Source organism: Podarcis pityusensis, assembly GCF_964106645.2.
Source record: "Podarcis pityusensis genome assembly, chromosome: 6".
NCBI lineage: Eukaryota > Metazoa > Chordata > Lepidosauria > Squamata > Lacertidae > Podarcis > Podarcis pityusensis.
The window spans coordinates 31,397,784-31,419,811 of NC_138030.1; the positions used below are offsets into that span (position 1 = coordinate 31,397,784).

At 45.4% G+C, this 22,028-nt stretch overlaps 1 protein-coding gene across 1 annotated transcript; it reads left to right on the forward strand.

The window, feature by feature from the left end:
• The first annotated feature begins 379 nt into the window (after positions 1-379).
• SHISA4 (shisa family member 4) lies at positions 380-20,865 on the forward strand. The gene is made up of 5 exons (XM_081010578.1): positions 380-565; positions 14,066-14,237; positions 15,907-16,040; positions 17,617-17,796; positions 19,004-20,865. Exons 1-5 carry the CDS (start codon positions 508-510, stop codon positions 19,048-19,050), a joined length of 591 nt encoding a protein of 196 aa, XP_080866704.1. The 5' UTR covers positions 380-507; the 3' UTR covers positions 19,051-20,865.
• Positions 20,866-22,028: the final 1,163 nt, after the last annotated feature.

Consider the following 22,028-nt stretch of genomic DNA (forward strand, 5'->3'; position numbering starts at 1 on the left):
GTTTGATGGTGCTATTGCACGTCGCCACGAAACGCCCAACTAAACGCGCGACGCGCAAAAATCGCAGTAGGTCTAAATTCTGCAGTGGGGGGGCATCCTTCCCGCCCTCCGCGGCTCTCTTCTCTCGCATCCCTAGCAAAACGTGGGGCTCGAAAAGCCCTCCGGTTTCCAACCTCTCGCCATCGATTTCCAGCCTTTCGCTGCCGAGTAGACTAGTCCTCCTTTCCCTCCCCGATCTCGCCCCCCGCCACCAGCGGCGCCAAGGAGACGCACCGAGGGGAAGCACCGCGGAGCAGCCTCCGCGTCTGGCTCCCCGAGGCCGGTCGTCGTGCTCGCTAGTGGACTGGGGTGGGGTGAGGCTCTCCGCCCTTCCCGGGAGAAGAGGAGGAGGAGGAGGCGTCGCCTCCCGCCCCCCGCCCCCCGGATCCAGTTTCTCGGCTCCCGCCCTCTCCCGCAGCGTCGCCCTGGGGCGCGCCGAGCTGGTCTGAGCCGTCGGGAGCTGCCGCGATGGGAGCCTGGGGCCTGGCGGCGATGGTGCTCTGCAGTCTGGCTGCTGCAACCTCCGGTGAGGCGGTGGAGGCGAGAGAAGCGAGGGGAAGGGAAGGCAAGGGGGGCCTGGGCGAGGTGGGGAGGGGGGCAGGAGGATGGGCCGCCCCAAGGCTACACGCTGCCCCGCCCGAGGTGCCTTTCTCCTCCTCCCGCCCCAGGAGAACAACAGGGGCGCTGGGGGGCGCGCCTGCTTCGGGCCCGACCTGTGGAGCCAACAGCCCTGCCTTGTCCTGGCGCCCCTTGGAAATATGGGTCACGGGTCTAGGCGCGCCTCTGCTGGGAGGAGGAAAAGCTAGGGGGTGGGGAGAGATCTGTTTCTTCCCCGGAATTCGAACCCGGGGCAAGTTGTTCCCCAGATTGTTTTTTTCAACTTGAGAAGCCACGCCTCTGAGCATGTGCAAAATGCCCCGGGGCCCCTCACACAGCTCCCATTAGTTGGGAAGAAGCGGATCCTCGCGTGATGGCTCTGCCTGTGGGCCCTTTGCTGCTGCTTGCTTGTGAATTGAGGGCTGCCCCCACCCCATATATTTCTCAAGGTTTTCTGCCTTGGGAGTTACGTCTTAGATTGAAGCTAACCAGAGGTGTGTATGGATTACTCATGGTGTGGCGAGAAAGTGGATCGAGAGAAGTTTCCTAACCCCTCTCTGAGTATAGGAAGCTGGGTGGTGGGAGATTCAGGACAGAGAGGAAGCGCTTTTTGAAAGTGCAGGTAGTTAAAACTGGAATTGGTTACACACAACATTTCTCAACCTGTGGGTCCCCAGATGCTGTTGAACTACAACTCCCATCACCCCTAGCTAGCAAGGCCAGATTTGTTCCTATGGAGGCAGACACCCTATGGAGAGTATCACGCCCAAACTGGTCCTTGACCATATGGATTGCCTAGAAACAAACCCAACAGGAATCTACTAAGTCTTCTTAGAGTTTTGGCTTAAAACTATGTATTCCCTCAATTAGTAATGTTCATTATTATTATTATTTAAAAAAAGAGGATCTTAAACCACTTTTAGATATATTAAGAAGCTACATTATACCAAGCCAGAACATTGGTCCATCTTGCCCAGTATCATCCACACTGTGGATCTCCAGGACTTCAGATATTCCCAGGCCTACCTGGAGATGTGTGGGATTGAACCAGGCAGTGTCTTCATACACAGCAAATGCTCTACCACTGAATTACAATCCTTTTTTTTTTATTAAGTGGTATACAATCTTCCCAAGTAAACAAGTAGAATTCATGGATTGGTTTTAGGAGCCAGAAAAGAGTCAAATATAAGAAACTTGCCGTACTAAACACTGAAAATTTCTGAGTGTGCTCCATTGAAGTGAATGGGAGCTGTGCAAGAATGTGAGTATTTATCTCAGTGGCGTTTGTGCAGGGAAAAACTTTCAATGGTATTTGCACTTTGTAGGTATTGTGATCACTGCCACCAATCCATGCATTCTGTTGCTGCATCTTGGGCACCTCTTGGAAGCCACTGAAAAGGCACATACCAACGCCTACCTGCTGAACCCTTTTTCCATTTCCTGCCACGTCCCCATAGAGTTCTTTGTGGGTAATTTTTGTCTGTGGCTAAGGAAGGATGTTGAACCTGTAATTAGAGGGGACCAAGAGAATTAAATGTCTTATTCAGTGTGAGTTTCAAAAATAGCTATGCCTTTTTTTTAAAGAAATGTGGATTTGTGCATTGACTTGAGTGCATGCAGTAACTTATCCCTGGCAACTGAACATGCTGCTGTCTGATTCTCTCAGTACAGTAATTCCTTTCTATTTCCCCAAAAAGCGGGGTTATCTGACTATACTATAGAAAGAGCCAGAGTGTAATTGCTAATGCTCTTTTAATTGACTATTCAGATTGTTGCTTTGCAGTTTGAGGTTTGCAGAGCTGATTCAAATACTCAGGAAAAAAATTATGACACAGGAAACAGCCATATACTGAGTCAGACCACTGGTTCATCTGGCTCAGTATTGTCTACACTGACTGGCAGCAACTCTCCTAGTTTCAGACTTGGGGGGGGGGGGCTCTCAGCCCTACTTGGAGATGCTAGAGATTGAACCTGGAGCCTTCTGCTTGCAAATCAGACTCTGAACTGCTGAGCTGTGGCCCTTCCCAGTGCTACTTACCACATAAGAATATACCACTTCAGAATGTAGAAGTGGAGGACCACATATTTTAATACACTCCCACCCTGAAAGCTTATGAAAAGCTAACATGTTAGATGTTATGGAAGAACTGGGAGTGAAACATACTAAGCGTACTTTTGTACGCTTGAAACGCTGAGCATTTTCACATTAGGCACCTCTGTGACCATATGAAGCTGCCTTATTCAGAGCATTGGGCCATCAACCCCAACCAGGGGTGCCAACTTGAATAAAATATTGTGGGGGCCCAGGTAAAGTAAAGGTAAAGGGACCCCTGACCGTTAGGTCCAGTCGCGGATGACTCTGGGGTTGCGGCGCTCATCTCGCTTTACTGGCCGAGGGAGCTGGTGTACAGCTTCCGGGTCATGTGGCTAGCATGACTAAGCTGCTTCTGGCGAACCAGAGCAGCGCACGGAAACGCCATTTACCTTCCTGCCAGAGCTGTACCTATTTATCTACTTGCACTTTGATGTGCTTTTGAACTGCTAGGTTGGCAGGAGCAGGGACTGAGCAACGGGAGCTCACCCCGTCGCAGGGATTCGAACCGCCGACCTTCTGATCGGCAAGTCCTAGGCTCTTGATCACATGATGCCATGCAGACACACTATTTGAATGGGAATGCCCATCAACTTTGCAGGGACTTGGCCCCCTAAAATATTTTATTGTGGGGGCCGAAGCCCCCATGACCCCTAGGAATTGGCTCCTATGACCCCAATACTGTCTATTCTGACGGGCTGCAGCTCTCCGCTGTATTAAGGCAGAAGTATTTCTCCTTAACTGGAGGTGCCAGGGGTTGATGAGGCTTTCTATGTACCAGTTGTGTGCTCTGTCACTGAACTAAGGCCCCTCCAATAATTTGCTTGTAGTTGCTTTTCCTTAAATGTAAAGCAAATGGAAAGCCTGTATTGGCAGGAATGCACTTGTTGTTTCTTTTACACTTTTTATCCTATGGTAACAACTATTGCTATATGGAACAAGAAGTACTAGAGAGCCTCAAATATATTTCTGCATGTTTTATGAAAACAGTATCTGTATGGAATCTATAAACTCTGTCTCTCTTGCGGGGTGCCATTTCCAAAATAGTGCTGCTAACTACGATGGGCCTGTGATTAACGAAGTAAATGCCAGCAATGATATTTACAAGAGAGAGATACAGAATTGATTCCTCAATCCTGAAAAACAGTCTCTCCTCAGAGTGTTGTCCCAGACTGCTGTCTCAGATTAACTTAATATAGATTACTTATCCCTTAACATACCCATTAGAGTTATTACTTGTTTGTTACATTTACGGTATATCCCAACTCTCCTCCAGGGAATTAAGAGTGCCATACATGGTTCTCCCCCTCCCCATTTCGACCTCACAACAACTCTGGCCCAAGGTCCCCCAGTGAGCCTCATAAATGGAGATTTGAACCCTGATCTCCTGGGTCCTAGTCCAAACCACTGGACTCAGTGGTCTAAACCACTGAGTCTCTTGGGCTTGCCAATCAGAAGATCAGCGGTTTGAATCCGTGCGGCGGGGTGAGCTCCTGTTGCTCTGTCCCAGCTTCGACCAACCTAGCAGTTGGAAGGCACACTAGTGCAAGTAGATAAATAGGTACCTCTGTGGCAGAAAGGTAAACGACTTTTCCGTGCGCTCTGGTTTCCGTCACTGTGTTCCGTTGCGCCAGTAGCGGTTTAGTCACACTGGCCACATGACCTGGAAAGCTGTCTGTGGACAAACGCTGGCTCCCTTGGCCTGAAGCGAGAGGAGCACTGCACCTCACAGTTGCCTTTGACTGGACTTAACTATCCAGGGGTCCTTTACCTTTTTTTTTTTACTGTCCAACCACCAAACTGACTTACTAGTAAGTCACAATTTTACTGCTGATTTCAGACACTGACTTCTACCCAGCTTCTTTATTTACTTCCATAACAGTTCCTAGAGACAGAAGAAAACTTATTTTTCTTGCACCCCAATGTTTATTAGTCCTGTTTTCCTACTGAGGAGCAGAAAAACCCTTTATTCTTGAAGCTACAGTGCTTATTGGGCAGAAAAACCTCTCCAGTGCTTTGGCAGATGGAGTGTTAGGGGCTCTCTCTGTAACAGTCTGTTGTGTTTGGTCTGTGGCAGTAGTTTTGTTCAGTAGAGGAGTAATCTAAGATCTGTCGCATGTCAGATGACTCTGCCTTAGATCTAGATATAGGGTGGAATTCAATGGAGGTATTGCATGCATGGAATGAGCTCTGCTCATGCAGTAGGATTTCCCTCCTTTCCTATCCCCTCTGCCCCATATATCTTCTCTGGAGGGTTGGGGGGGGGGAATCCCAGAACAGATTTAGGGGGTGTGCAGGGGGAAATGTCCCACTGTGTAAGTAAACCTTGTTTCCTTTATTAGTGTTACACTGAATTGAGTTCCACCCACAGTCTCTGCCCCACACTTGAGATTAAAAAAAGTTTTCAAAGCAGTTTTCAATTTGCGACAATTAAAAACACATACAGAAGTTATGCTGCTATTCCCAACACAAAATACAGCTGCAAAGAGATGGTTTTTTTAATTAAAAAAAATCAAGGAAAGGTTCTGGCAAGAGCAAGTCAGTGTGGTAGGAGAAATTGTGAGCCACAAATCTAAGTAACTGAGGCTCAAACTACACATAATGTTGACAGACCAATCAGTTTAAAACCAGGGGCTCTCCCCATTGCACAAAAAAGGAGGGGGTGAAAACCTAATTTATAGAGCAAAAAGAGTGTGCAGGTGGGGGTGTAGGCCAGACAGGAAGGAGAGCCTATGATCCTCCAGTTGTTGTTGGACTCCAACTCCCATCAACTCCAACCATAGTTGGCTGTCAGGAATGATGGGAATTGTAGTCCAGCAACATCTGGAGGGATAGCCTCTTCCTTTAAAAATCAAATCAACCATGGAAAGCTGTGATCAAGAGTAGAAGAGTCTCTTTAACCATGGCCATTTTACTGTTCAAAATTACTATCTTGACTCCTTTTTCATCTGTGATACCTATTTTTCTTTCCTTTCTTGGGTAAAAAAGCAGCTTGGGCAGCAGGGGCTTAAAGGTAAAGGGATCCCTGACCATTAGGTCCAGTCGTGGCCGACTCTGGGGTTGCGGAGCTCATTTCGCTTTATTGGCCAAGGGAGCCGGCGTACAGCTTCCAGGTCATGTGGCCAGCATGACTAAGCCGCTTCTGGCGAACCAGAGCAATGCACAGAAACGCCATTTAATTTCCCGCCGGAGTGGTACCTATTTATCTACTTGCACTTTGACGTGCTTTCGAACTGCTAGGTTGGCAGGAGCAGGGACTGAGCAATGGGAGCTCACCCCGTCGTGGGGATTCGAACCGTCGACCTTCTGATCGGCAAGTCCTAGGCTCTGCGGTTTAACCCACAGCGCCACCCGTGTCCCTTACAGGGGCTTACTTACTGATAAAAAGGCCAGAGGAGGAAGCAGCCCCCCCAGAGGAGAAACACATCACCCCTATCACCAGCACACAAAAGCAGGAGCCTTCAGTGGGCTCAGTGTAATCTTTCATTAGAACTGTATTTATTCTAAAGCAAACATTCTTCTTCTATTCACTATCCCACAGATTTCAAAAGTAGCTGTTCCATCTTTTCCTTGCTAAATAACTATTTGAGAATACTGCATATAAGTTATAGATTTGAGATCCCTCCCTGTCAGATACATTTAAAAGCTGGTTAAAGAACTCAGCCTCTGGAATTATATGTACAATGCAGTGCCGCTTGTGTGGGTTTCCTGTTTAATAACAAAAATTACTTTTATTAAAATATTTTCTTGGATAACAAAAGTACATACTGTACAGCATATCTGCTTGCAATTCATAGAGTCCTTTCTACAGATTGGTTGTCTGGCTTTTCTGTTTCTTTTTGTTTTCATAACCGTTTATTTCCCCCCTCATTATCTGTAGTAACACCAAAAAAATAATAGAATTGAAAGAGAAGGAAGAATCAGAACAAAAACTTGGAATTCTTGAAAAACAGGTGCTTTGTGTTGTCCAAAACTATCTGGAAGATAAGAGACTTCTAGTCATTAAATGATGCCTATGTTCTTGCAGCTAAGCTGCTCCTTGTCACCTTCTTCGAGGATCAAGGATGTACTCACTTGCTGTTGGTGTGGGCGGGGGGAGGAGAGAGGGAGTTGGTGGCTTCAGAGCTAAATGCTTTAATTGAGGATAATCAGATGAAGATGTATATCAGACAAATATTAATCAAAGGAAGACAAGATAATCCCATGGTGGAGACAGTAGGGGAAATGAATCTACTTACGATAACAAGAGTGGATTCTTTTGTGGCTAGCTAAATGTGAAAGGCTGAATGAAAAATTGCTGGGGGTGGGGGAGCTGGGAGAATGAAGTCTGGGAACCCTTAAAGGGAGGGAAATCCTGACAGCAAGGGAGGAAAAATAAAGCATGGGGGGAGGCATGGAAGAAGGCAGATATCTGTTGGCAGAGTACGAAACTTTTAATCTCAGTGTTGTGGTTCAAGTCCCACATCGGGCAAGAGATCCCTGCATTGCTGGGAGTTGGACTAGATGACCCTTGTGATTCCTCCCAACTCTACCAGTCTATGCTTCTAAGGGGGAGACTGAGCAGAAATAGGACATTTGAGATCATGGCTCATGGCAGAAGCCTTGTAAGAGGTCAAGTGCTGAATTGCCTTAAGAAGGTTGCCACTGTCATGAGTTTGGTTGAATTTATCTTCTTTTTTTCTTTTAATATTTTTTATTAGTAATTTCAACATAACATTTTAACAAAAAACATATCATCCTTAAATCCCCCCCTATTTTTCCCTCCCCCTCCCCAAAACATAACCCCCTCCCCTCCCCCCTCCAGATGTCCTTCAGCTCCCCTCTCTGGTTTATCAACATATGTTATTTTCTGCATGTTACAAGGTTGAATTTATCTATCCATCCATCGGCCAATCATATAATGATTGCCAGAGTCCCTTGCTCATTACCTCAGTACAGTGGTACCTCGGGTTACAAACACTTGGGGTTACAAACTCCACTAACCCGGATGTAGTACCTTGGGTTGCGAACTTTGCCCCAGGATGAGAACGGAAATCGTGGCGCAGCGGCAATGGGAAGCCCCATTAGCAAAAGCGCACCTCAGGTTAAGAACGGTTTCAGGTTAAGAACAGACCTCTGGAATGAATTAAGTTCGTAACTCAAGGTACCACTGCATTAGGTTTAATGTGAATTTCTTGCATCCAATTGTGCATCTTGGTGGTGCTGTCCATGGTACCATCTTTGGTACCATTTTAATGACCAGGTACAGTACTGTGAAGTATTGCTTCAGAGCCAACATGGGGCAACTTCCATATTGAGATTCCTACTCCCACCCCCACATTCTGTGCACTTGTGATCTGCAAGCTGTAGAAGCAGATTTTTTTATCAAGTTGATTGGATTTGTCTTAGTCTTTGGGTGGTTGGTGAAGACCTTTTTAATCTGAAAAACTTCTGAGTGGATCTGGCTAGATGCTTCTGTTAAAAATGTCCATACCTACACTTATCTTTCTATAGACATTTGTTTCTGTCTTGGATCTGTGTTGCTTATGACCCCGATAATACTAGGAGGGTGGTTTTTCCTTTTTTCCAGTTTTGTATAAGGAAGAGATGTTTTTACTGCACTAAAGGAGTTGATGCCAGAAACGTTAATTATTCAAGCTCTGTTGCAAGAGTGCTTTTTCCATGCTTGGCAATATCTCTGCACAAAATACTAAAGAGTGATTAAACTCAGTAAATCGACTATCTAGCCAAAAACAAGTCTGTTGTACGAGCGTCTCTAAGATCATATTGAAATAGACAGGGAGGTATATGATTCAGATTTCTGGTTGGAAGACACTGAAGAAATTCCTTTCCGATGTCCAAATCTTCCTACAGATGGATAGCTTACATGTTAGAAGGCTACGCTTGTATTAGCTTGCTCTTCTACCTCTCCATCCTGTCACCGCAGAACTATTCCTACTGCATGCCTCAAACCCTATAGAAGAAGTAATATGAGAGTGTTAATGGTGGCTATGCACACCTCTTTTCTGGGCTTCCAGTGCCAGGGGAAAGAGTGATGCTGTGGTCTGCAGAGAGAGAGAGAAAGGGGAGGTGCAGCTGTTCCTCCTACAAAAAACCCACAAAACTTATATATTGCCTATCCTGGCTGCTAGTCTTGGCTCAATGAGTGAGCACAGCAAATATGGGCCCTTGATGAGATTGTTTTCCCTGAGACCCAGTATATTTCCATTTCTTTTTTTGGGGACCAGGTGGCTATGACCTTTAGGTGTCTGTCAGCCCTGTAGTTCTGTGGTCTCATGGCTGTTTTTCAACTTTCTTAACCCACAAAGCCATGCAACTTCTAGCTAATGTTTCTCAGTCAGTCTGTATTGTGGGTGGGACAGTGGGGACTGTCAGAGAAAGGACCTTTTCAGCAATGGCATCCCAATTGTGAAACACCTTCGAATCTCGCGTGGCATCTAGGTCATGATTGTCTATTTTGTTTTATTTCCCCCCAGACATTTTGAGATTATTTAAAGATTTTTGGTATTTTTAATTCTGTTGTTTTCATATGTGTTTTGCTGCACCTGGTTTTATGTAATTGTTTAATTTTGTAGTGCAGGTTTATTTCTGTTTAATATTTAGGGTTCTGGTTTTTTAAAATGATTTTAACATTTATTGTTGACCGAGAAGGTAGTGCTAATTGGGTGCCTTAGGGTGAAGGGCAGGTAATAAAATAACAACAATGACAACAACAACAACAGTAATAATAGAAATGCAAAATATGTTTGTAAATAATAAACTCAGTTTCCATGGACTGGGGGACACTGAGCACACTCAAGATAAAGGGAAGTCACTGTATTTATTAAAATGTATACATATTTTATTGATTCATTACAAAGAGAAAAATGCAAACATAACAAAAAGGAAGAAAACAAAGAATAAAAAATGCAAACCATAAAGCATCACAGCCTGGCAAGACAGAAGTACAAAGACAGAAGTCACTGTATGGGAAAAGTACTTATTGAGTAATCATCAGATCATTACTTTTGAGATTTGCCTTAATCTTGTATTTACTGCCAGAGATTACAAACACATTTCTAGATTCTGTGGCGTGGTGAGAATACACCTTCTCTGTAAGGGAATTGCTTGCATTGTGGGGAGGGTCTGCTTTTAGAAGTGCAGATATTGAATGGACTAACATTTGTCAAAAAATATAATGCTGGTGTTTTGGACAAGGGCTGGTTCAGAGCTCCACTTGGGCATGAAGCTCAATGTGTGATGTTGTAACTTAACCTGTCTCACAGGATTGTTGTGAGAATATAGTGGTGGTGGTAAGAATCATGCACATCATTTGGAGCTACTTGGCGAAAGGACAAAATATTATAAGTAAATAAAATAGCTTGTGTATGACAGATGGTTATGACAGTTTCTTCAGAAGTTCAGCATAGTTTGAAAACAAAATATATTAAAATAACTTATGGTTTAAGTGCAGGTCATTATGATGGCATTGAAATAAGCTTGAATTGGATGGATTTGCCAATTTGCCCCATCATTGCCCCAAAGTACTAGATAATTTCCTCACTGCTAAAATACAAGCAGACCCTGCATGCTCTATACACCTAGTGCATCAATACAGCTTCCTAAAAGATTTGAGAGCTTATGGCAGTTGCTATGGCCCAAAGGTCACAGGCAGAATGACAGGAGGGTGGGATTCCTGAGTAAGGAGCTGGACCTGGCTGGATAAGGCAGGTTTCATGAATCAAAGCTGCGCTGTGTGTATAGAGCAGGGCATGCATCATTTCCATCCATTCCAAGGCGGCTGATCATGTTCCATATGTGGAGATTACATTTGGAAGAGAAGGGGACTTGGAGCATGAGTATGAACTTCCAAAACATGATACTCTAGGTGGCAATATAAAACCATGGCAGCTGCCCAGTCTACATGTCTCAAAGAGCGGAGGAGTTTCAGTTTCCTGTTCCCCTGCTGCCCTGACTCACGGCCAGGTCTGGTGTAATATGATCTATGTGTGCCTGATTTTTCTCGCCTGCGACAGGCTTTATATATGCATGCTCATCTACATTTCCAAGAAGGAAGGACATGCATGTGACTTCAGCACCTGCCCCCTCGTCTATTTATTTTAAAAGCAGAATGGCTACATGTGCACCATGTTGTCTGGACAACAGGAAAAGTAGTTTTGTCCTACATTTTGTTCAACTGCAGATAAGGAGTGACAATGAGTTAATACAGCCCATGAAAAGAATAAAAGAAGAGCCTGCTGGATCAGGCCAAAGCCCCATCTCGTCTACAGCACTCTTCCCCCCACTTGCAATGTTCAGCAACTGGTATGCCAAAGCACACTCCTTCTGATATCCATAATGGCTAGCGAGCATTGCCATAGGCTTGTCTGCATGAATTTGTCTTATCTTCTTTTAAAACCATCCAAACTGGTGGCCATCACAACACCTTTCAACAGTGTGCCGTTTAACTATGTGCTGTGTCTGTCCTTCCAACATTTGGCTTTATTGGATGGTCCCAGTGATCTGTTACTCCTCTTGCTCAGGACATGTATCTACATAGGGAGATAGGAGGCTGTCTGGTTAATTGTTTCTGCTTCTGAGGTAAAAGGAGAAGGGAATTGAAGTAGGATTTGAAAAAGTGAAGAGGGCGAATGTGTGCCAAAAGCTTCTTGCATATCCCCATTGGGAGAACTTTACTCTAGAACAGGCATATCCAACTCCCAAGAGACTGTGATCCTACTCCCAATATAAAAAAACTGGCAGTGATCTACCAAAGGTGGCAACTAAATGGGGGGAGATTTGCCAAGGGTTGTTCAGCTTTTTTTTTGGGGGGGAGGCCAAAGCTGTTTCTCAGTGATCACTTCCTATTGTCCCGCGATCTACCTGGAGCACCCCGGTGATCTACCAGTAGATCACGATCTACAGGTTGGACATTCCTGCTCTAGAACAACAAACGTGTTACCTGGTGGCCAGGAGCTCATTGCACTGAGTACCCACAATGTCTGTCCAGCAGGCAGACAGTCATACTTCTGACATTCTGAATAGGCCTGACATCCTTGCTTCATCTCTGATATTATGGTTTGTTATGCTAATTTGTTTTGGAGCTTGGGATTTGTTACAGAGAGAGTAGCAGGTTGGAGAGAATAGCCTGCCCTGGTCTCCTTGCCCAGCTTCCTACATCACTTGTCACTTTGAAGCTTTGTCACTGGGCCCAAGATGCTTCATCAGATGGGGCTCCCCTCCAGTGTGGAATAAAGGCTATTACCTTTACCTGGTTTACAAAGGAGAGGAGTTCATGTGAGGTTTAGCACATTTATTGCAAAGGACACTACTGGCATTAGGACTCTTGATCACTTGTTAGGTGATACAGTGTTGCTTTGATTGGATTAGAAACTGGATGAAGATTAAGCATTAGCTATTTTAGGAGTCCCAGCCGATGTATAGAGGGTGTCAATACTCCCTTGTCCATTTAAATAGAGGGCTTCAGTGGAAACTTTCAAGTGCATTTTATCTTGGCCTGCTATATCTTTACTAGCTCCCTTCAGAGCAAATGGAAGTTTTTGGTTAAAGTCCCCTTGATGGTAGCTATTATGTTACACACCACTTCTATTTATGGGAATTCTTTAGCCACAGAGAATTCGAAAGTGTTGCTGTCTCCCTTAGTGTGACCCAACTGTTCTTACTTTGATAGGAATTTACTGTGAAATAGCCTGCTTTAGTCACTTTTTTTTTTATATGAAGGCATCTGCACACTGAAAAAAAATCCCTCTCAAGTTCTGTCAGGGACACGGGTGGTGCTGTGGGTTAAACCACAGAGCCTAGGACTTGCTGATCAGAAGGTCAGCAGTTCGAATCCCCTCCACGGGGTGAGCTCCCGTTGCTCGGTCCCTGCTCCTGCCAACCTAGCAGTTCAAAAGCGCGTCAAAGTGCAAGTAGATAAATAGGTACCACTCCGGCGGGAAGGTAAACGGCGTTTCCGTGCGCTGCTCTGGTTCACCAGAAGCAGTTTAGTCATGCTGGCCACATGACCCGGAAGCTGTACACCAGCTCCCTTGGCCAATAAAGCGAGATGAGCTCCGCAACCCCAGAGTCGGCCACGACTGGACCTAATGGTCAGGGGTCCCTTTACCTTTACATGTTCTGTCTGTTCAGCTTCTGGTTTGTTTCCCTCCCAGCAGTCCTAAAATCCAACTTTTAAAAGCTCTATAGAATAGTTGCATAATTTCCCCACATGTAGATGTTCTGCTGGGTGGCTATTTTGGCCAGTTATGGACTGCATAGCTTGCCCTAGTCGTTTTCTTCTCTGTCAACTGTTCCATCTCTCTAGGAATAAACACTATCACATTAACCCCTCCATTTCTATGCTGGAGAGGCAATCATGATTGGCAGTGCAGTGAATGGGGAGTATTTACCGTATTTTTTGCACCATAACACTCACTTTTTTCCTCCTAGAAAGTAAGGGGAAATGTCTGCGCGTGTTATGGAGCGAATGCCTGCGGGTGGTGGGGGGATATGCTGCAGTCGTGAGCAGAGGATCCATGGTTCCCCTTCCTTCCCTTCTCCGTGGTTACAAAGCATGGATCCTCAAGATTTTTGCATTGGGCTACTCCAAACTCACTGTCAGATCACATGTCTGTGGCCACAGCATGAACCACAAAAATCATATATCCACTATTTCGTTTAGAAATTTTTTTTTCTTGTTTTCCTCCTCTAAAAACTATGTGCGTGTTATGGTCTGGTGCGTGTTATAGAGCGAAAAATACGGTAATCCTTCCCTCACACATAATGGCCCCAATGAAAATAGCTCCACTCCAATATTTGGGCTGTGGAAAAGCGGAGTGTCCCCTTGGCTGAAGAGTGTTAGAAGTTTGGAAACAGATTTGCTGTTCTGCTTTGAGCAGTAGAGTTTTGGGTGCTGTTAAATTGTCCACCTCTGGAAGCAATCACAGAGAAAGAACAGAGAATTGTGATATGGAATTGGGATACAACTTTTCCATTTGTATGAATTTATACTGCATTTAGAGGAAGATGTGCAGTATATCCTGATCCTTGTAAAAGTGGATCTTGAGCAGGGAATAGCTAGATTATGAAGACTGCATCTTGTATTATTGGATTGCATTCTAGTGCGCTCCTTGGACTGTATTCCAGTGGTGAAAGAAAATAGATGGTTTTTTATTTTCTGGTATGAATGCTAGCAGTGATAAAGTTGTGCTGTCATATGGCATCACTGCCATTTATTTTAAGCATGTGGGTAGGGAAGCAGACAGGCTGCAGTTGACAAGTTGTGAGGGAAATGTACTCTGCACATGCTCAGAGGCAGGTAAAGACTAATGAATGACTTATTCAACCTCCCCACAGTCTCAGCCGATGAGGACTGCAAGTGGTACATGGACCGAAATGGCTCATGGCATCCCGGCTTCGACTGCCACTTTCCCTCCTTCTGCTGCGGTGACTGCTATCAGCGTTACTGCTGCATTGACCTCAGGAAACTCCTCACTGAACGGCAACAAAAGCACTGCATAGCATTTGGGTAAGAACAGTCAAGATGTGTGCCAAGAAAGGGAGGGGCTGGGAGAAAAAGAGAGAAAGGAAGAAAGGGTCAAGGTTGTGCTTCAATACTTGAAAAGGCTAAACCAGATGGAGCTGAGGAGGAAAGAAGTGAGCAGACTTCTTATTATCCCCCACTCCTTTTTGTTCCTGATATGCAGCCATGGAGGGGTTGCAAATTTGATCAGATCATAATAGTGGCTGTGTGGGGGCAGGGGAATAATTTCCTCTGAGTGGTTTTTATACTCAAAATTCCTGCTGTGCAGCTGGGAATGGCTTTCACCATGGAGATGGACCCTAAGGGATGTTGGAAAATTCTGACAAAACAGAAATGGGAGTGAGATTTGCCAATGTTCATTTATTTGCCCCATGTCCAAAATAGACATCCATCCAGTGAACATGATTGTTATTTACTGCTGCTGCTGCTTTCCATCCTCAAACAATACACAGTTAATTACATTCCTCCCCCTATTTGCATTGCATCTCTTTGCATTGAAATGATCGGGGTGGAGTAATGCATTGACAAGGTAATGGCATAATTTACTTAATTAATTACATAAATGATGTAAGTTACATAAATTCACTACAATGGACAGCGAGATGAATAACATTGTTTTTGGCAGAAGGTGAGCTGCAGCAGAATGGAAACAGTTCTGCATGCTGGGAATACAGGGCAGAACGAAAAACACTTCCTTTTCAAATCCCTACTGCAGACATGTGTATGTATACACACACTGTGATCCACACACCTCACTGATTTGAGCATAAAGTACAGAGCTCATACCTCAGTTAGAAATCATGGATATTATAGGTAAGATCAATCCCTAGTGAAGGTGAACCTCATGGGATCTCCTACTCCAGAGTTGGAAAACCTGGGGATTAACATGACAGCAAAAAATGGGAATTTATTTAAAGACAATCATATCCTTGAATTCTGATATTACCTCTGGATTGCCTGGCTAGAAGATGGAGAGCTGTGTGAGCAACTTCTGACATTTGTGCTGCTGGAGTGCAGCCTACTATACAAAGGTTGCTCCACCCATTTTTAGCCTCTGACCCCACCCACTTTTGTCTCTGCCTCTGTCCATCAATGGCATGTGCCCTGCTCCCTCCAAAGGGTGCCCAGGAAGGATCACATCCTTTTGACTCTAAAATGTTCTCCACTCCTGCCATAGTTTCTATAGTCTCTCTACACACATACGGTATATTAAAATTGTCTGCCTCAAAGGTTGTTGGATCCAGTAGGTTTCCATTCTGCCCTCATCAGTTTCCAGTTAGCTTATCAAGGTTTCCTGTTGATGCCCTGGTGAGTTAACTATTTATTCCATTTAACCCACAATCAGGGTAGCTAAAAACTAGAAGAGGAAGCATTTGACCACACATTCAATGCAGGCTAATTCATGAAACTGTTATTCTTAATCATGTAATTATAGGTATGGGGTAGAGGGAGGGTGTGTTTTTTACATACAACTAAAAGTAATCTGTCACCTAGCTCATCTATATTGACAACACAATTTCCTTCTGTTATTATTAAGAAAAACACATTTATTTCTACCTCAATCAAGTCTACTTCTGGAATCTCCGGTGTCTGGTTTGGTATCAGATGCTATTGTATGCACACCTCATTTATCACCTCTGTCTGTATCTTATAGCCCCAAAACCATTGCTGGCATCGCTTCAGCTGTGATTCTCTTTGTGGCTATTGTTGCCACAATTGTCTGCTGCTTCCTGTGCTCCTGCTGCTACTTGTACCAGCGACGGCATCACCTTCAGACACCCTATCAAGGTAGGAGAAGTCCTGGTGATGTGGGCCATGACCTTCTTTCTCACAAGTAGCTCAGGATTAGAGATGATATGAATCTCCATGATCTGCAAATTCTTGTGCAGATACTGTTTATATGCTTTTGTGGAAGTGTTCTCGTAAGCTGCAGGTCTGAGAATATCAATGTTTTAGAATTTTTATTTTTCTTAAGGCAGCAATTGGATGTGCAAGGTCATGCAAAACAAAAACAAATCAAATTTTCTTTGGTTTTAAACCTGTTCTGGATAACAAGATATATTCATGTCTCATAATGCAGCATATAACACGAAGAGAGGGCTTCTGCTGGGGATCAGCTAATTTTCTATAAAATGCATTCATATTTGCAATGGGACTTCTGCAGTTCAGATGTGCTTTCCAATGGGGAATCTTTCCTGTGGCATTTGACTAGCTACTGTGGAAGACAGAGAGTGTTAGAGTAAATGGAACTTTGGTCAGATCCAGCAAGGCAGACCTTACAGAACATTTGGCTTAGGCCTTGATGTTCTCTGTCTTGGAGATGTTAATCTATCTATAGCATACTGTGTTTGTTGCCCAGTTAAATATGCTATGTAGCCTCTTCTGCAAGGATATTTATCAAGACAACTGACCTGCAAGAGTAGACCTACACATTCGTAGATTGGGGCACTTAGTTGTGCTTTTCTTTGCATGTGTGGACTGTGAAAGCATGCTTGTTGTTTAGTCATTTAGTCGTGTCCGACTCTTCATGACCCCATGGACCAGAGCATGCCAGGTACTCCTGTCTTCCACTGCCTCCTGCAGTTTGGTCAGACTCATGTTGGTAACTTCGAGAACACTGTCCAACCATCTCGTCCTCTTTCATCCCCTTCTCCTTGTGCCCTCAATCTTTCTGAACACCAGGGTCATTTCCTGAAAAGCTTATGTGAAAGCATAAACAGCAGCAAATGAAGCTATGGGGATTAAATGGGACAGCTTTTGTCCCCCAAAACAAATAACTCCAAAATGTGTGTAAAATGATGAACATCCTACATTCATGTTTACACTGATATGGTCTGAGCCGGCATGTGACTGACCAGGAAAGCTCAATGAAAACATTGGCTCAGTATGCCACTTTAATAATAATAATAATAATAATAATAATAATAGTAAATTTAGGAAAGGGTTTGAAAACAAGCCTGCTGATATCGTAATGCCTTAATACAAATCCATGGTGAGACCACACTAAGAATACAGTGCACAGTTCTGATCTGTGCACTTAAGAAACTATACAGGACATCTCAAAAAGTTGCAGGACCAGACTCCCAAAAGACCAGAGGCTAGAACACCTCCCCTAAGAGGAAAAGTTACAATTTCTGGGGCTGTTTAGTTTAGGGGGCGGGGGAAAAGCAAGTTAGGGGAGGCATGGAGGTGAATCTGTGGCTCTTCACATGTTGGATTCCTATCGACACTAACCAGCAAGCCAAATGTGAAGGGTTGAAGGGAGCTGCAGTCCAGCCACATCTAGAGCACCACAGGTTTTCCTTGCCTGACTGGTAGACTCATCAGCCCATCATATGCTCACAGTCTGTTTCCTTTGTCCCAGGTCAAGAGATCCCACTTTCTGGCTACCCTGCCCAGCCTCCAGGGCCTTACCCTATGGATCCCAAAGCTGGGCCAGCACCATATCATCCTGGCTATACACCAGTTGTTTCCTATCCTCCCACAGCACCAGCTGCACAGTATCCTCTATATCCACCTGGGCCACCATACTACAACCCTGCAGGTAAGAAAGGAGGGGGGAATTAGACTTGAAGACAAGTGGGCCTTAGTTAAAGCTTTGTCTTATCCTCTCCTTCTGTATAGAGCACCTGCCTTAGGAATTGAAGTGTTACATTTCATTCAGCCACCAAATGGGGAAAGAAGGGGGCTGGTGTTGGGAACCTTCAGGTTTTCTTAGACATAAACTCCCATCTCCCCCAGCTACCATGGACAATACTTAGGGATCACGGGAATTGTGGTCCAGAAACTTCTGCAGGTTTCTGAGATTAGCCACCCTGTTCTAGACCAACATCTCCAGAACAGAGGTTACTACCGGGAAGTGGAAGATGGTCCAACAGGGCGAATGGTGAACTCTTCTACCAACATTGGCCAGCCTCTGCCTGCCTTCTTAACTTACATTCATTCCAGGGGGTGGCACTGTCTCCTCCCAAGTATCAGGGTTGCTATTGACTCCTACATCTGTAGGGTAGGCTGCATTTCAGCCATTGCCAACTCAGCAGGGAGGAGGATGGGGAGGTGGGAAACTCAAATTAGTTGGCTCTGCAGTCGTACCTTGGTTTTCGAACAGCTTAGTTCTCGAAAGTTTTGGCTCCCAAACGCAGCAAACCCGCAAAGGAATCCGAATGTCCGATGGGGCTTCCGCAGCTTCTGATTGGCTGCAGGAGCTTTCTGCAGCCAATCAGAGGCCACGCTTTGGTTTCCGAACATTTTGGAAGTCAAACGGACTTCTGAAACGGATTCCATTCAACTTCCAAGGTACGACTGTACCTGGCTCTGGCTCCATGTGTTGTTGGCCTCTCTGCCTTCTGTCTTACCAGTCCCAATGGGCGCACTAGCCATCACTGCTACCTGGGTGGTTTAACGATAAATTCCTCTCCACAGAGAGCTCTGGGAATTGTAGCTCTGGAGGCAGAATCTGGGTCTTCTCATAACTCTCAGCACACTTCAGCTCCCAGTATTCTTTAGGGGAAGCCATGACTCTTTAAAATGGTATCATAGTGCTTTAAATCTGTGGTGTGAATGTGGCCCGAGAGCTTCTTCTGGTTGTTCCTGACATGTGGGGGGATAACACCTCCCTTATCCTTGTGCACTGTGCAATATGCATCTGCTGAGTGATGACTTTCACATCCACCCCTCCCTCTGAGGCTAGTCTCACTTTAACCTTCAGTGCCTCTGGCCACATCCTGATTGCCCCTCTCTTTCTGCTGCAGCTCCCCCACCCTACATCCCACCACAGCCGTCACAGCCCAGCACCTGAGGAGGACCTTGCAGAGACTATCCAAAGGAGCCCTTTCTCTCTGGGTCTGCCGTTTCCACAGAACCTATATTGGGTTTCCCGCTGCACTGAAATTCCAGCCCAAGCTTCAGCAATTGCCAATGTCCCTACTAGTTACCTTTTGCTCTGCATGGTAGGAGGCATCATGACTCTCTACGTCTTTGCCTGCGCACCCGCCACCCCCAATTCTTGCAATTCCTGCCTGTGTCACTGTGGGGAAGCTGATAGTCCTCCTTGCTTTCCACCTGGGCTCAGGAAAGAGCATGTGTTAAGACCGCCACAAATGCCACATGTGTCACTTGACTGTTCCATCGACTGTGCAGCTGAGCCTCTTCGATGGGAAAGGAAGAGGTGTCTCAAGGTGGCAACGAAGAGCAAAGTGCAATGGTCTGTATCTCACAGAAGGACTTCGGTCCACCCTGTTCCCTGACAAAGCACAAGGATCCATTACGCCTGCTGTTCATGGCCCCAGGTTGAAGTTTTGTCTCTTAAGGAAGTCCTGAAACTTTGGAAAAGGGGGATGGGAGGATACGATACGCAAATACCCCAGGAGTCTGCTATCATATGTGGCTGTTATACACCATTAAACTTACTCACCCAGTGCCCCTCCTTTTTTACAAACAGCTAAGCTGGGTACTTGTCCAGCATCCCTTACCCAAACCCTTTCCACTTCAGCTTTGCCTGTGGCCTTTGAGGGGTGTGTGGAGGTTAGAGCATCTACTTTAAATGAGGTTCTTTGCAGCGTAGCCATTATTTTACATTTCCCCCAGGATGTTATTGGTTCTCCCTGCAGCTTTGCCCATATTCTGGCTGCATGGCTCTTTGTCTTGGCTGAGCAGCTCACCAATCTGCTCCTGCAGGCTTAAACCAGCCCTTCCTCTCAAACGATAGCAACCTTCGGTCTGTGGAGATGAGGATGCAAGGTCCAGGGTGATGTCCCCCTCCTGATGCATTGATGCCAACTTTTGGAGCGGAGAGTGTTGGAAGCTGACTCTTAAATTTTAATTCTCTGGAGTAGAATCATGGCACAGGGAGCAAGGCAAGAGTGTGGAACAAAGGCACAATATACCAGTCAGGGTACAAAAGCGGTCATTGTGTGCAAAAAGGGAAATGTTGATGTCACAGCAGTGAAGCAGTTCCCCTTGAGCTCATGGCTCTTAGGAACGGATGAGGCCAATGGGCCCATTGTCAAGAGGGAAAATGCACCATGCATGTGACCTTTACTGCAAGACCACAGCACAACTTTACATGGTGTGTTGCTGTCTTATGGAGCTGGGCTACCAAAAACGTTGTCTGGGAGTACAGCTCAGGAGAGAGCTCAGACCAATGTCTCTAGGGTGGAGAACCTCGCAAATATTTATTTGAAGTATGGGACAGTATAGAAATAGCTTAAATAAATAACCTGTCCCCCCCCCCACTGCTGGACTCCCATCAACACCAGCTAACATGGCTAATAGGCAGGGATGATGGAAGCAGTAGTCTAGCAACATCTAGAACAGCCTGCCCCCACCTTGGGTCCCCAAATGTTGCTGGACTACAACTCCCATCAGCCAAAGCCAATGGTCAGGGATGATGGGAATTGTAGTCCAAGCCGCTGGGAATCCAAAGCTGGGAAAAGATGATCTGGAGGACCCCAGGTTCCCCACCCCTACCCTAGGTCAAGCCTTGTTCCCACTGTGTGGGGGGCATGGCCCTGCTGTTTTCCGGGAGCTCATGTTATATGTCAGAATGACAAGTGTTGGCATCACAAAACGTTGGCTAAAATGTGGATTAAACTTGTAAATACTTATAAAGCAACTGTTTTACGTGTGTGTTCTTCCGCTCTGTGAGGCATACAGGATGGTACATAAACCTGAAGGTGGTTCTGGGAGAACAACAACACTTAAGAGCGGTTTTCTCACTTTTGGAAGGATTAAGAGCTTGATATGGGGAAAATATGAATATGTTGGCGAAAGGAAGGAAAGTGAGTCGGTGTGATTCTGCACTGAGGTGTGCACTCACAGGCCACTCTGACAATCAGTAATAATGTTTACAAACAGCTGCAAAGGTAAGCTTCTCCCACTTCTAAAGTGTAAATTCTCAAGCAAGCTGGGGGGGGGGGAGAGATATAGGCCAAAGTAGCCCCGCTGGTATAAAATAGGTAACTAAAGCCTGGTTGCCATGGTAACACAGGCTTGAATTTGGAACAGTGCTCTTGGTGTACAAAAATATCCCTACAGCGTTTCCCTGAACTGCAGCCCCATGTTTTAATTACAGCACAGTTTGAAAAACCTGTAGACCTTCGGATCTTACTGGACTGCAACTCATCCGTCTCTCCAGTTGGGCTGATGGGCGTTGACAGTCCAACATTAAGTGAAGGCACTCATGTTCCCCATCACAGCGGTACAGTGGTACCTTGGGTTACAGATGCTTCAGGTTACAGACACTTCAGGTTACAGACTCTGCTAACCCAGAAATAGTACCTCAGGTCAAGAACTTTGCTTCAGGATGAGAACAGAAATTGTGCGGTGGCAGCGCAGCAGTAGCGGGAGGCCCCATTAGCTAAAGTGGTACCTCAGGTTAAGAACAGTTTCAGATTAAGAACAGACCTCCAGAACGAATTAAGTTCTTAACCCGAGGTACCACTGTACAGGTTTGCTCTCCTCCTTGACCCTCAGAGCTTTCTCTCTCTCTCTCTCTCCCTGAAGCATTCCTTCCCAAATGGTCACACATTTCCCCCATGTAACTGACTTCATTTGCAAGTACAACCACTTAACAGATGTTTTAATTTTGGACCAAATTTTGTCATGAGAAATCTTTCTTCTGCCTCTGAATGGCATCTTACCCAGCCAGAGGAATCTAACTGGATCTCTGTATTCCTGCCACTGCCACTTCAGCCTGAGGCTATAAGCTTAAAAGTACTGTATGTATGCTAGAGCATTGCCATCTAGATCAACAATCAATAATTCTGTTGGAGTGGC